At 53.7% G+C, this 15191-nt stretch overlaps 1 protein-coding gene across 3 annotated transcripts in view; it reads left to right on the forward strand.

The window, feature by feature from the left end:
• The window catches only part of KIRREL3 (kirre like nephrin family adhesion molecule 3), a 357261-nt gene that overhangs the window by 330940 nt on the left and 11130 nt on the right, over positions 1–15191 (forward strand). For 2 of the 3 annotated variants that reach the window (XM_040085022.2, XM_040085020.2), the window contains 5 exons: positions 3813–3939; positions 9881–9981; positions 10061–10259; positions 11416–11451; positions 14248–14355. In XM_040085022.2, coding sequence (XP_039940956.1) covers positions 3813–3939; positions 9881–9981; positions 10061–10259; positions 11416–11451; positions 14248–14355 — 571 coding nt within the window. The remainder of the gene's footprint in view (positions 1–3812; positions 3940–9880; positions 9982–10060; positions 10260–11415; positions 11452–14247; positions 14356–15191) is intronic. The other variant, XM_040085021.2, reaches the window with a different exon arrangement.

Raw genomic sequence — 15191 nt, forward strand, 5'->3', positions numbered from 1 at the left:
AGGGAGAAGCATTCCCTGTGCTTCTCAAAGGAGTTTACTCCCCGAGATGGTCAGGGGTGAAAAGGCACAAAACAGCGTTGGGCACAGTCTTTTAAACAGAGGTTCAGGGGGAGGGTGCAATCCCTCAACCAATCAGGGATACAGCTGGGAGGAGATAAAGGAGGAGCTCGCAATATGACAGCCTATAGGAAAGGCAATGGGAGTGGAAAGGGTCACATGGACCAATGGGGCTTCGTGGAATAGAGGAATTCCCAGAGTTTAGGCAGGGGGTTGGGACAACAAGGACTGACAGGGAACTTTCTGGAGCAAAGGGCAGGGATTAGGGAGGTTTGACATCTATGTAGATGGGGTAAAAGGCAGCTCTAGGGAGTGAATGACAACCAGGCCAGGGAGGAGGAAACTTTGGGTAAAACCATCCACCTGAGGAGAGAAAGAAGAACAAACCATTCAAAAGGGTTTACAAAAATGCACGTAAAGGAAAACACACCACCGCAGTGGGGGAATTTATTTCCATGATGATGGACAGAAGGGTTGAACCAGAGCATCACTCAACACCTCACTGATGAGGAGCAGTTCCGCAATTCACCTGCACGTGGTTCCTTCTAGGATGGTCCTGTGTGGCACAGTCCTTTCTGGGATGGCTCTTCCTGGCATGGTCTTCGCAGGGATGGTCCTTTCTGGGAATGACCTTCATGGGATGGACTTTCTGGGATGGTTCTTTCTGCCCCCCAGGCCTGGGATCTCACGTTCACCCCAGCACTCCCTGCTGTCGACTGGAGCCTGCTCCAGGGAGGAGCTTGGATCTGTCCCAGCAGACTTCTCCACGTCCTTTTGTACTGAAAATCATAAGGAGCTTTGTCAATCATAATCACAGCTCAGTCAGCCCCGGGAGGCAGGAGATGCTCTGATCCCTCTTTACAGACAGGAGGGCTCAGCAAAGCCACAGGAAAAGCTAAAGGAGGGCTGAGATGTGAAACTCATTCAGCAGCACACACAGGTTTGGGTTTGAAAAGCATCTCCCATCTTCACCTGGACAGAGCTGCGGATGAGGAAATGCTGCTGTTTCAGCTCAAGGCTGTAATTGGAGAGCTGGACCCACACAGAGGGGCTGAGTCCTCTCCTCCTCTGGGGACACTGCGGCATTAACTGCTGGGGTGTTTTTTCCAAACCGTAATAACCTTGGTGAAAGCCTGAGAAGAAATTATAGACCTGGGGAAGCTGATGGCTTGAATCAGCAAAGGAATCCCTGTGGGTCAGTAATTCCTGGGTGGTTTCCCATCCCACAGCTGCCGTGGATGTTTCCCCGGGTTATCGCCGTAGGCTCTCACACACAGGCAGTGGTTCCACTGCCTCAAGGTGGCTGCAGGAGCTGGGAACAAGGGCTGCCTCACCCTCCTGCTCCAGCCCCGGCCCCCATCAGGGCTTGCCTTTGCTATCCAGCAGTGCCCAGGCAGAGCTGCCTTCTCCCTTTCTATCTGCCCCCCTCTAGCTGAATTCCATCACGTTAGAACTTCTTGGAGCAGAATGAAGGAGATTATTCTGCCCTTCCACTATGCCCTCATGAGACCCCGTCTGCAGTGCTGTGTCCAGCCCTGGAGCCCCTAACTTCAGGAGAACGTGGAGCTCTGGAGCAAGTTCTGAGGAGGCCACGGAGCTGCTCCAGGGCTGGAGCCTCTCTGCTCTGGAGCCAGGCTGGCAGAGCTGGGGGGTGCTCACCTGGAGAGGAGAAGGCTCCAGGGAGAGCTCAGAGCCTCTGGCAGGGCCTGAAGGGGCTCCAGGAGAGCTGGAGAGGGACTGGGGACAAGGGCTGGAGGGACAGCACACAGGGAATGGCTCCCAGTGCCAGAGGGCAGGGATGGATGGGAGATTGGGCAGGAATTGTTCCCTGTGAGGGTGGTGAGGCCCTGGCACAGGGTGCCCAGAGCAGCTGTGGCTGCCCCTGGATCCCTGGGAGTGCCCAAGGCCAGGTTGGACAGGGCTTGGAGCACCCTGCGATAGGGGAAAGTGTCGCTGCTCATGGTGGGGGATTGGAATGAGATGTGCTTGAGGTGTTTGAGGTCCCTTCCATGCCAAACAATTCCATGATTCTGTGATCTCAGGACAGACCCTCCCGATGGTGTGATCCAGCAGAGATGGTTATGCTGGTCACCAGAGCCACCTCCATCTTCCCAGAGGGATGCTGGCACAGGATGCTGCTTTGTAAAGCCAGCAGCACCCAGCCATCCCAGTGGGATCTTGGATCATGGCTGCTTCTTCCCCAGCCCCTCTGTTTCCAGAGCCAGGTTGAAGTCCCTCCAGATTGCCTTATTTTCTCTCTTTTTCACAAAAAAGGGAAGCAAGTCAGAGACCAAAGAGAGGTTGCGGCCAAGTAAACACAAGCGTTTTTATGGCTAACTCTGCAATCGATGCTAACACGGTGTGTTTAAAAGGGATCTGACCCTCTGTGCCTCTGCCTCGAGGCAGGTCAGGGCTGAGACCCCACCTTGCTACAGGGAGACTCAGATCCACATCCAACCACTGCATCAGCACTGATTCCTGGAGCTGTGGGAGCAGCAACCAGCAGAGCCAGAAACTCACCCAGCAGTGGGTGCTGAGGAGGAGGAGAGATGCTGGGCTGTGACCTGCAGAGACAGCCAAGGGCAGCTTGGAGGAGTTTTCTCCCAGTCATTGCTCCAGAAACCACCCTCTGCTTGAGATCTGCCATAGTTTCTCTCAAACCCAGCAGTGCCAAGATCCTGCTGACAGCCTCAGCCAGATCCCTCAGCTTCTGCACTTTTCCAGGTTTAATAAAGCTGCTCATCGCACAGCAGGGCAGGGGAGCAACAGGGCTGAGACACCGTCAGTCCATAGCAGGGGGCTGGCCAAAGCCAGCCGAGATTTCCCTGGGTATCCAGACCCTGCTCCAAGGTGTCTGCCACCTCTGCCACCACTTCTGGGCTAAAAATCCCTGAGTCAATCCCAGCAGCCTCCCCTGTGCCTGGGAATGTGGAGGGGCAAGCGTGGAGTGTGCTCCTCTCTGAGGTTTTTCTGCCTGTGTCACTGCAACCACCAAATTTTTTTCTTGTATCTTGAAGTTGCAAAACTGGAGTTTGTAAAAATTCAAATGAATAGGAACAGGATTTCTAATTCTGCCCGAAAAAATATGTGGTGTTTCTTTATTCTGTTGATGCCTTGGGAAGGGTGACCTGGAACAGAGACTGAACAGAGCTAGAGAATAAAGTAGATATTTATTGAATTTCAATTCAATTTATTGAAGGGCCTTTAAGGATACACCTTGGGCAGGACAAGAGCCTGACCAGGGCTACACCCAAGGTGGACTTAAAGTGGTCACAAAATGGATGACCAGTCACGAAGTCTTATGCTTTTGTAAGTTTTGGTCCATTTGCATATTGGGGTTTAATTGTCCATTTCCAGCTTTGGGTTGCAAAGCCTCATCCTTCTTGTTTCTCTCTTCATTCCACTGTTGTTTGTGCTTTTTGGGCCTGAAAGTTGTACTCATCCTTGGTGTGCAGCAGGAACAGGATTTGTTTTGTGTCCCTGCTGTGTGCAGAGAGCTGAGTGACACCGAATGTGAGCTCAGAGCTGCACCCTGGGCAGCACAGAACATGAAATACATGAAAGATAAGACTTAAAGCATCACTTTGGTCAACAGCAGGAAGTGATATTTCCATGCAATGCCACACTTTGGGCTCATCCAACTTGGCTTTCCCAAGGACGCTCAGGAGCTGGTGACACCGTTCTTGTAACTCAGGTGATTTGCTTTGTCCGTAATTTCTCATGGCACACCTGAAAGCCCCCTTCCTCTCTTTCAGGTCCTGAGCAATGAGAACAAGCTGATCCTGAAGTCGGTCCGCCAGGAAGACGCTGGGAAATATGTGTGCCGAGCTGTGGTGCCGCGGGTGGGCGCGGGGGAGCGGGAGGTGACGCTCACCGTCAACGGTACCTCCTGCTTCCCTTCTGCCATTCCCTCCTGCTTCCCTTCTGCCCTTCATTCCTTCCTGCTTCCCTTCCTCCATTCCCTCCTGCTTCCCTTCCTCCATTCCTTCCTGCTTCCCTCCTGCCCTTCATTCCTTCCTGCTTCCCTTCCTCCATTCCCTCCTGCTTCCCTTCCTCCATTCCTTCCTGCTTCCCTTCTGCCCTTCATTCCTTCCTGCTTCCCTTCCGCCATTCCGTCCTGCTTCCCTCCTGCTTCACTTCCTCCATTCCCTTCCTGCCTTGATTCTCTTGCTCTGAAATCTCCTCTTCCCAAATTATCCCCTCAGATACTTCCTTTTGGAGCAAATCCCACCCCTAGCTGGATCAGGGATCCAGGCAATTGGGCTAAAGTAGATTTTGCCTTATTTTGCCTGGAAATGCACAATTTAAAGGGAAAAAAAAAAAAAAATTGACATTTGCTCAGGCCCGCACAGTTCCTTATTATCAACAGGGGTTTATTGAGTATTTGGGAGCTGGCAGCTTTAAATCTTTAATAGATTAATCTTGCAAAACCCTCGCAAGGTCGGAGAGTGCTGTTGTCTCTGCTGTACACCTGGAGAGCTGGGAATTGAGTCTGGATCCAAGACCAGCAGCCTAATCACTCTCTCCAACTCACAGGAGGGTACCTGTGAGGATTCCTGTGAGGATGCTTGTGAACATTCCTGCCAGGATTCCTGTCAGCATTCCTGTCAGGATACCTCCATGGCTGCTGGGGCTCATCCAGCGCTGTGTCAGGGTGTGCCCTGGACTCACACCCAGAGCTCTGGAGTTTAATGATGCCCTGGCCAGGACCTCACAGCAGCTGGTAACAAATTTCAGCATAAATACGGCAGGGAAAGAGCCAGGCAGGCTGCAAGTGGTGTAAGCGGAGGATTAATTTTGCATTGTCTCTCACCTGCATGACAAACTGGCAGGTTTCACTCCCCACTCACTGTCACAAGAGAAGAACATAAGCAGGAGGCAGCTCAGGCAAGCATTGATTTCAAACACAGATAACGCAGATGGTGGATGCCCCAGTTCCCTGGAAATGTTCAAGGACAGCCTGGACAGGGCTCTGAGCAACCTGATCTAGCTGAAGATGTCCCTGTCATGGCAAGGGGGTTGGACTGGATGACCTCTAAAGGTCACTTCCCACCCAAACCATTCCACGTCTCTATAATCCTAGAAAAAGGAGCCAAGGGCAACGCAGCAGGGACTGAAAACCAACCACTCCCTCGACTTGGACTTGGCTCCTCGGCGCCTTCAGTCTCCTTCCCCAGCAGCTGCTGGGTTTTAATTACAATTAAATGAGCTCACGGAAAACAAAGCAACAAATTAGCACGAAGAACATGCTCCTTCCCTGACACCTACCAGGCACGGGGATGCCCTGAGAGCAGAGCAGAGCTCCCCACAGGCTCGGGGCATTCGGAGTGTGCAGCACTGACTGGAAAAGTTGCTCTCCAGCAACCTTTTTTTCCCCCCAGGTTATGCCTGGGGAAACTGATGGGGAGTAAATGAAATCCATGCATGGGGTTCACTGCTCAGCCTTGAGCATCTCCCAGGAGCTGACTGCCTGCCCACCCCGTCCCATGGGACGTGCTGCCGGGGCCTTGGTGCACCCCGGAGGTGACAACATTGGGACATGTCACCTCAGGTGTTGGACCAAGGAAGAATCCCACACCTCTGGGTCAGGATGGTCTCCTGGCCCTCCAAGTGAGGAGATCCGAGCCCCTGAGCAGCATCCCCACATCTAACATCCACCAAGAGCTGGGGCTTGGCAGCCTGTCCTGCAGCAGGAGCAGTGTTCCAGCCCCAGAGCACAGCGCAGTGTGTCTAATCCAGCTAATGAATTCTGCTGGAAGCCTGTTCTGATGTAATTCAAGGGAGAAGTGGAATGCCTCATATTTTGAAGTGATTTTAAATTGAGAGGGTGATACAATTGTCGTGGTTTCAGCAGATGCCTCCCTCTGTCACAGAAAAATCGGGCATTGAGAAGTTGTGTTCTGGGCTGGCTGCGCTGCCCTGATCAGGGCACTGGGACTTTTGGGGGCTGATCCGTCCCACCGAGCACAGGGATCCCAGCTGAGGGATCACCATCCCACTCTGAGCCTGTGGTCCCACCAGCCCATCCACTCCCAAAATTGTCCAAAATCCTGGCAGGGTGATGTTGGGGTGGAAGAGCATCCTCCTGCCCTTCCCACCCAGCCTCACCAGACAGGGCTGTGGTTGCAGAGCAGCCCGATCCCGTGCAAGAGCCAAGGCCGCCAGCCTGCAAGGAAGCAGATAGGATTCAGAGTCTGGTGAGTGGGAAGGAGGATTATGCAAAGCAGCAGCACTTGGCAGGGCCGGAGCGGCAGAGGATCGAGGGAAGGGAGGAACTTGGTGCCATCATAAACCAGCAGCAGCTGGATTTACACCCAAAGCCTCTCGATGCTCTTGACTGCACCCAGCCTGGTCGCAGCTCCCACCCCAGCAGAAGCCCCCCAAGGTCACCTTCACAGGCAGTTCCCCAGCAGTCCCACCTGTCACTGCATCATCCGGGCTGGGCAGGGGCTGCTCAGCAGGGACCACCGCCCCTGCCCACCTTGTTCTGCAAGAGAAGTTTGTTGGAAGGGCTGGACAGCTCCAGGTGACTAATTCAGGATGGAGTTTGCCTGGGATTCACCTCAAAAGGAAGTCAGGCATGCCTGAGAGCTGGGAGCAGGGCAGGGGCTGACTTGCCTTGGTCAGGAGCACACCATGGTGTCAGGAAGTGCCCAAGGCCAGGCTGGAACAACCTGCTCTGGTGGGAAGTGTCTCTGCCCATGGTAGGGGATCTGGAATGCGACGGGGTTTAAAGTCTTTTCCAACCCAAATCATTCTGTGATGTTCCTTTGCAATACCAGGCAGAACCAGCCAGCCCACCACTTCTGCAGGAACCAAGGAGTTAAACAAAACTCTCCTGCCAAATTATTTTGAGTGCTTGGGAGAATGGTTCAGATGGACTTGAGCAGACTGGAGAAGCCAAAGCCATTCTGTCCCTTCTTTCCTGAAGTCTCCCACCTCAGACTTCTCTTTTGTGTGAGCTGCCAGGATCGCACAAATAAATTGGCACTGAGGTGCTAAAAATAACCTCCACCAATAGCTCCATCATTTATATCCATAGCAACATTGCTTAGAGCCTTTTCCCTGCCTGTGGGCTGTCTCACACTCGGCGCTGAATGCCAAGCTGGAGATTGGCAGCTTTCATAAGGAGCCAGAGCCTGGTGGAGAATCAAACACCGGCCCTGAATGCGAAGAGGCTGCAACTTCATGCTATTATTTCTGGGCATGTTCGTCTCACAAATAGTCTTTAGTCATCCACTATTATCATGATCATAAGCCTTCCACTCTGAACTCCTGAAGCAACAATAAAAGCCAAAGCCATTGGCATTTGTGCCATTTAAAATCCACTCGCCTTGGGGAAAATGATCCTTTTAATGATTATTAAGCCATTTTTCTCTAGCGTCACCCAGTCTTGGAGCACTTCCAGAATTTATAAGTACCACACAACCATCAAAATGGAAAGGAGATGGTTCTTTTTATTACTGTTTAAGCCTGGCCTGCAGATCCCATCACTGCTCTTGTCTCTGCTGGCTTTGGGATCATCAGGTGGGCAGGAGCATCCAAAGACCACAGGCGGCTCCTCAGGCAAAGCAAGGAGTCACCTCCGCTGAGACCCTGCAGAAAGCTGTGCTTTCAGCGACGGATAAACGAGAACTCACACCTTGGGATCGTGCCTAGAACAACATCTTGAGCATTTAGAGAGGAAAAAAAACACAACAAAATGTCTTTGTGTTTTGGTTTTTTTTTTTGCCTTCTTTGATCAAAAGGGCACAACAGTTTCTCACTACCGTACTGCTATGCCCATTACAGAAAAACAGGTCCTGACCTTCACGCCCAGCTCCTGCTATTCCTGATGTTGATGGCGGCTCCCTTCCAGTAGTAATTTCCTGAGCTGCCAGAAGCGTGGTCACTGGTCAGTGAATTGTGCTTCAATGAGCTTGTTTTCCATCCATCTCACCTCGGAACAGTGTAAGGAAGCAGGGACAGGGCTGTGCCTCAGTGGGAAGTGTGTGGGGAGTGCACAAGTTTGGTGCAGGAAGGGGTTACTGGGACAGTTCCAAAAGGCAGCTGTATGTACAAGAGAGTGAAGGATTTAGCATTTTGATACATTTTTGCACGTTCTTGAAATTTATAAATGGGTGATTTGGATGAGAATCACGCAGGAATATTCAGGCAAGTCTTTCTTCCCACTTTACCCCAAATCCCTGAGACTTTTTTCCTGAAGGAACACATCTGATGCAGGGCAGGGAAAAAATCCACAAGGCTGTATCACTGATAAACCCGGTGACGTACTCCAAACCAGACGTGACAACCCCGAGTGAACACCCACAGTTCTGGAGCTGGAGCAGAGGGAGTCCTGACAGCCCCTGCCACCCCTCTCTCCCTGCCCTGCAGCTGAGTTGTTGCTGTTTTCTGCCAGCAGCAAGCCTCTCATGGAAATGCAAATCTGCTTTAATTAAGGAGGTTAATAAACAGCAATTAGGATCCCAGCTCTTGTGCTGCTCCCCTGGGGTGATCAGAGCTGTTAGAAGAGTGAGGGACATGCTGATCTCTCCAAGCCATGCTCTCCTCTTCCACCCCTTTTCTCCCAGTCACAGGATGTTCACCAAGGCAGGACAAGGACATTTCCCATCCCAAAATGATTCAGGTGGTGTTTGGCTCAGGAAGAGCCTTTCCTACCCTTTCTCCTAGGTTCCTTTCATGATCCACATGAGCCCAGCTGATGGGTGTCAAGGTTTTCCAGTAGAAACTTCTCCACCACATCTTCCTTAATGCCCTGGAGAGCAATTAGTTTAATGTTTGCTTAATGAACCTGGGAGAGCACAGAAGAGGAGCACCAGGTGGGATGGGATCCTGCTTGGCTTCTGCAGGGAACAGCCCTTCTCAGAGGCCAGGCTCACCAAGGAGATGGGGGCAGGATCCTTTACACCAGGGATGGGGGTACAGACGCGGGGGACCCCGGTGCTTTGTGGGGCTTTGCAAAAACCCAGCAGAGCCCAAAGCCTCCACTCAATGGTCTCCATCATAGGAGGTGATGGGGCTGTTTCTCCATCCCTGCCCTTCAGAGATGGACCCCAATATCCATCCCCTAACGCTCCCCCATGCTCAGCAGTGTCGCTAGTGGACACGAGTGAATACTCACAGATTTGACTCCACACGATGAAAGCTGAAGAAGAAAGAACTTTATTGTTTACAAAGACTTTGCTTTTATAGGTTTTGAGGAATGACCAGGGGTTGGAGAATAAGCTTATCACCTCTCCATCCCACTGGCCAGGCTAGAAGTCCATCAATTGACTATCATCAGAAAGGAATGTGAAAACAAGACGTTTACATCAGAAGGTTGTGATCGCGGCACGCGAAGCAATCACACGGAGACAAGAGATTTGCAGGGCAGAGTTGCTCCTCAGAGAGAGCCCAAGGCTGAGCCAAGGCCGAGAGCCTCTCTGCCTGTTTATTTCTTACATGTTATACATTTGTGTGTCTGGTTGTGGATTGGCTTCTGGAGTTATCACCTCTCAGCCCAGTGGCCAGACCAGCTGTCAGTTACAATTGTTTTCACGTTAGAAATATGCAAACAAAGGACAGGGAATGAAAAACAAAAGGTTTGTTTATGTTACCATGTGTGAGAAAAAGCGAAAGCTGCTCCTAATATTGTGCAGAAGCTAAAGAAACTGACTCCATCTTACGAACAATCAGAAGGCTTTAAAAACACTCAGAAAAACCAGGGTGACATCAGGTTGTGGGAAAATTCAGTCAGAGCTATAAACATCTCACAAAAGCTCACCAAATATGGCAACACAGCATTCCCATGGGGTGCCAGCAGCCTCTCCTGTCTCCACAGGGCCCCCCATTATCTCCAGCACCCAGACCCAGCACGCCCTGCACGGCCAGAAGGGGCAGATCAAGTGCTTCATCCGCAGCACTCCGCCTCCAGACCGCATCGTGAGTATCGCCCTGGGGCGCGGCGGGCGCCTGGGACACCTCGGGGTGCCCCGGGCTCAACCCCGCTCTCGCTTGGCAGGCTTGGTCCTGGAAGGAGAACGTCCTGGAATCCGGGACCTCCGGGCGCTACACGGTGGAGACGGTGAGCACGGATGAGGGGGTCATCTCCACGCTGACCATCAGCAACATTGTCCGGGCTGATTTCCAAACCATCTACAACTGCACCGCCTGGAACAGCTTCGGCTCCGACACGGAGATCATCCGGCTCAAGGAGCAAGGTGGGCGCTGCTGGGGAGCCGCTGGGGGCTGGGGGCAGCAGGGACTAGCACCTGGCTGGGCTGTGGGAGCGGGGAGACGCTGTGAGAGGCAGGAGGTGCTCAGGAGAGCTCTTGGGATGCCAAAGAGGAAATCAGGAAGGATGGTGACAAGGCTCCAGCTGTGCTAGCTGTAGGATTGCATCCTTAGGGCTCATGGTCATGGTGAAGGGGCAGGAGCAGGGACAAGGCCTGTAAAGTCTCTGCTTGATAAGGTATTCCTGATTTTACCAGTCCTGCTAGAGCTGGAGGGCACGGGCTGATCCTGCACCCCTTACTCCCTGTCCCACAGTCCAAGGTGATGTCACTGCCCCAGGCTGGAGGATCATTTATGGCCTTGGACAAACAGGAAACCCAGCAAACCCCAGTGCTCCACGGTGATGGGAGTGAGCGGGAGGAGGGCATTTGGGCTGGTGGCAACTCTCCATCCCGGCCACCAGCCACAGTGCCAGCGTGTGCTACAGCGCTGGGCTCACACACCCAGCAATTCCCAAGGGATGGCCAGGGGCTCTCCACGGCAGGGGAGGGAGGCGGTTTGTGCAAGGAATGCTTAGCTCCTGGAGGAACTCCAGTTCTCCTCGATTTTATTAAATGCCAGGGCAGGCAGGTGGATTGTTCTCATTAAGCCGTGATTTATAGGCAAGGCTGGCGTCCAGATTAAATCAGAGCTAAATGAACCCCTTAAAATTAGCCTTGGGCTTCTTCCAATGCAAACAGAGCCAGTGGTTTTTCCAGGTCGTCTGCCAGTCAGCGGCGAGCCTGGGTCCCGGCGGAGGGTGGCCGGGCAGCAGAACCTGCTCCCAGCTCACATCCAGGCAGGGGACAGCCCTGACAGGGCCAGAGGACACCGCAGGGTGACAGAGGGGACAGCCCAGGCCAGGGGACACCGCAGGGTGACAGAGGGGACAGCCCAGGCCAGGGGACACCGCAGAAGGGACAGCCCAAGCCAGGGCCAGGGGACACTGCAGAAGGGACAGCCCAGGCCAGGGGACACCGCAGGGTGGCAGAGGCCGTCCCCTTCACGGGGCCAGCCCCGGAGCAGAGGGCTGAGCGCTCAGCAAGGCTGCGGTGGGCGCGTGGGCTGTGCCAGGCTGTGGACGCTTGCTTTATTTTCAAACAGGTACGGAAATGAAATCAGGAGCTGGTATTCAAGCAGGTATGGAAATCATGAGCTGACGGTGAATGTGGATTGTCCCCAGCCATTACCACACCTGAGGGCCCGGCGTCCTCCTCCTGGCCCGGCAGCTTTCCATAGGGCAGGCAGGGCAGGAAGGGGCGTAGGGAAGCTGCAGGGCAGTGACTGGGGCTGGGCTGGGAAGCTGGAGTGGTCCCTGTGCCGCTGACACACTCTGGAAGCCAGCACTTTCCTTGCCCCAGCTCCCCAGTCTCTGGGAGGGGGATGCAGTGACTCAGGCAAGTTTAAAATGCTGTGGAAGTCCCATAGAGCGCCGCTTTGGGACAAAAACAGAGGGAGAAGTACATGTTTCCAGGGTCATTGGCAGACATCAGCTTGGTTCAGCATGGTGGGAGAGTGCTGGCCAGCACCAATTGGCACCAGAGCAGGTTTGGATGGATCTTGGGGCAGGTGCTGCGGGATGTGCTGCCCTCGTGGTTCCTCAGCCTGTGCCCCAGGGCAGGATTTCTGGGGGAGCCAGCAATCTGCCCCTCCTCAGCTCATCCCTACAGGACAGCTTACCGTCCTCACCATTCAGTCACTGCCCCTTTGCAGTTTCCTTTATCCCAGCCCACCCCATTCCCTGCACAGTTCTTCATCATCTTCATCCCCATCATCACCTGCTTCTCCCTGAGCTCTGCACTTCTCTACCACTCCCCAAAGCTGAGAGCCAGCCAGCCCTCCCAGGGCCTCCAGGTCCTGTCCCTCCAGCCCCTTGTTCCATATTCCCCTGGGAAGGCCGAAAAAATCCCATGAGGAGCCACCACTGTTGGCAGGAGCACTGCCTAGCAGGTGGCCCCAGAAGTTCCTGGTTTCTTTGTGCCATGGCTCAGCTGCTGTGTTGGAGGATGCTGATTTTAGGGTGAGCTTCCCGGGGCAGCTGGACCCAGCTGCAGCACCTGCTCCCTGAGCTCCAGCTCCAGGCAGCAGGGGACTGAGGGGATTTGCCTTTTCACCACCTGGGCGCTCTCAGAGGTTTGGTGACGGGTTGGTTCAGTGCCACTTGAGTCATGTCACCAGCAGCCCAGCTTGAGTGACCTGTGACACATCAAGGGACCAGCAGGCCCAAGCAGGAAATCCACGAGCAAGCCACGAAGTGAGAAACATCCGTTCTTTTTTTATCAAGTGTGAGCAGAGCCTAAACTCAATCAGCACCACATGTTTATCACCCTGCAGTTCCCAAATTAGGGCTCAGAACCCAGGAGCTCCACAGCCATGGCTTGAGGGTACCATGAAGTGGCTTTAGATCTCCCCTGTCCCACCTGGGGGAGTGTAGACAAGGAAGTCACCCTTTGCTGACTACACAGTGGCTGCTGGTGGAATGACAATGCTCCCAGTCCCACCAGTAGGGCCGTGTCCTCCTTGGGAAGGATGAAAGGCACGGGTGGGATCTGTGGTCCAGGATGAAATCCGTGCCCAGCCCAGCTCCACAGCAGTGGGCAATGAGAAATGGTTCCTGCATCACCCAGTCAAGTGATAACACCTGGGCTTTGCTTCTCAGCTGGGTCACCCTCAGCTGGGACACCCCCAGTGTCCCCAGCATTCATGGCCCCCCTCTGCACACACCTCTGAGCAGAACCACCTCTCTGCATACATTTTTCCATAAATTCATCCCATCCATTTCCAAGGCAAGGGCTCCAAGGAGAAAACACCTTCCGAGGAGGTGTCCAGGAGAGTTGTGAGGACGCACTCACCCCATCCAATCTGGTCATCCTGGACAGGGCTGTCCCTCTTTTGGTTCACAAGGTCCTACAGAGTGCTTAGAAAGAGGAGGAATGGGGACATAGAGATACCTGCAGCTTTAGGGAAAAGGGTCCTTGGGATGTAGTTTTATCATCCCAGCCAAGGAAGGCAATTTGTGGTACCCACAGCTGTGGTGTCCTACAGTGTGAGTGCTGCCCATCGCTGCCCCTCCTTAATCCAGCCTTAATCCAACCTTAATCCAACCCAACACTCACTGTAAAGCCAGAGCTGTGCCTGGAGGAACTGGAGAGACAGAGCAGGGAGATAACAAGGCTTTTTGGGGCTCCAAACCCAACCCTCTCACCCTGAATGTGATTTTCCATTCCGCCCTCCCTGCACCTCACAAGCTGCTGCCAGGGCCTGCTTAGATAAATCAGATTTGCTGGCTGAGCCACAGCCCAAAATCCCCGCCAGGAACTTGGTGACAGAGTTTTTGTAGGCAGAAGGATGTGAGGATGCATCCCCTGCTCTGCTTCCCACAGACATCCCACCCCGCAGTGCTCAGCCCTGGCTTGGGCCATCCCTCCTGTCCCAGGCTTTGTAGCACCCTCAGGAGTTTGGGAGGACGACAGCTGACAAGCCACGGGAGAAAGCAGGAAATTGGGATATAAAATAGGCAGGGGCTGTGAATGATGGCTTGGGTTGAGTCATCCATCAGCCTGCTCGGGTGTCATTTCTCTTTCTTAATGATATTAACACACGGTCTTCTGTTGCACTTCATCCTTTCGAGAAGCTCATTCATTAACCCACAGGGCACTAACAAGAGCGGTCGCTAATCTGCTCCTCTGGCTCCCCCCTCCTCTCCTCCCAGGGTAAACTGAGGCACAGAACCAGCAGGGTTGTACAAATGCAGTGTCCCACGGGCAGCCCGTGCCGACATCACCACGCAGGGATGGGGAGCAGGGAAGGAGACCCCAAAACCCTCCCTGGGCTCATCCCTGAGCCTCTTGCCAGTAGCCAGGGGCGGGTCCCTGGGGGGAAAGCCCCCTCTGTGACCTCCATCCCGCTTCATGCTTCCTCTCCTTCCTCTTGCAGAGTCGGTGCCGATGGCGGTGATCATCGGGGTGGCCGTGGGGGCCGGCGTGGCGTTCCTGGTGCTGATGGCCACCATCGTCGCCTTCTGCTGCGCCCGCTCCCAGAGGAGTAAGTGTCACCACCCCACCCCCCTTTGGAAGGGCTGGGGAGAGAATTTCGGGGAGGGAGTGAATCGGGTAGGCCAGGGAGAAATCAGAGCCTGGATTTACTGGCGCGATTTGCTGAATTTACCTCTCCGCACAGGCTGCTTCTCGTGTTCCTCTCCCAAGTGTTTGCTGCAAGCCCTGTGGGAAAAGGGAAGGGTTTATGGAAAACATGCCAGGGTAACTGCTGATCCCTGTTAACAGCACAGGCAGCTCAGGAGGTGTGCAGGGCACCTCTTAATCTCTCCCTTGGAGAAATCCTGAGGTCCAAGAGGGAGAAGCATTCTCACTGTGCCACATCGGTGCTTAAAAACCCTCCACAGTTTTGCTTCTGTTTCAATTCCAATTTTCCTGACAAGCATATTCCTGGCAGGAATGACAGCCAGCAGAGGGGTTTTTCATGGGGCTTGTGCATTTTGGAGTCTGGCTGCAGTGGGAATACGATTTAAAGTGACATTAGAGACACAGGTAGAGGAGGAGGAGGGGGAAGCAGTGTGGAATTGTCTGGCCTCATTAAAAAGACACCGGGTAATTAAAGGAGGATTGCTGGCTCCATGAAAAGGCACCAAACCAGGAAGGAGAAGAGTGCGATTGTCTAGAGCATTCCAAGCCTCTGGGGAGAGGAGGAGATCCTTGGCGCTGCTCCCGGCTCGTGAGACGCGTGGTACGGATTCCGGGATGCCAAACTCTCCACTTGCATGCCAGAAAACCCAGTTGTTGTCCTTTTATTTTTCCCCCCTTGATGGTTTACAAAGCCATCAAAGACACCAGGCTGCTTCTGGATTCTGTGAGGACACACGG

This window comes from Hirundo rustica, chromosome 23 (assembly GCF_015227805.2).
Source record: "Hirundo rustica isolate bHirRus1 chromosome 23, bHirRus1.pri.v3, whole genome shotgun sequence".
NCBI lineage: Eukaryota > Metazoa > Chordata > Aves > Passeriformes > Hirundinidae > Hirundo > Hirundo rustica.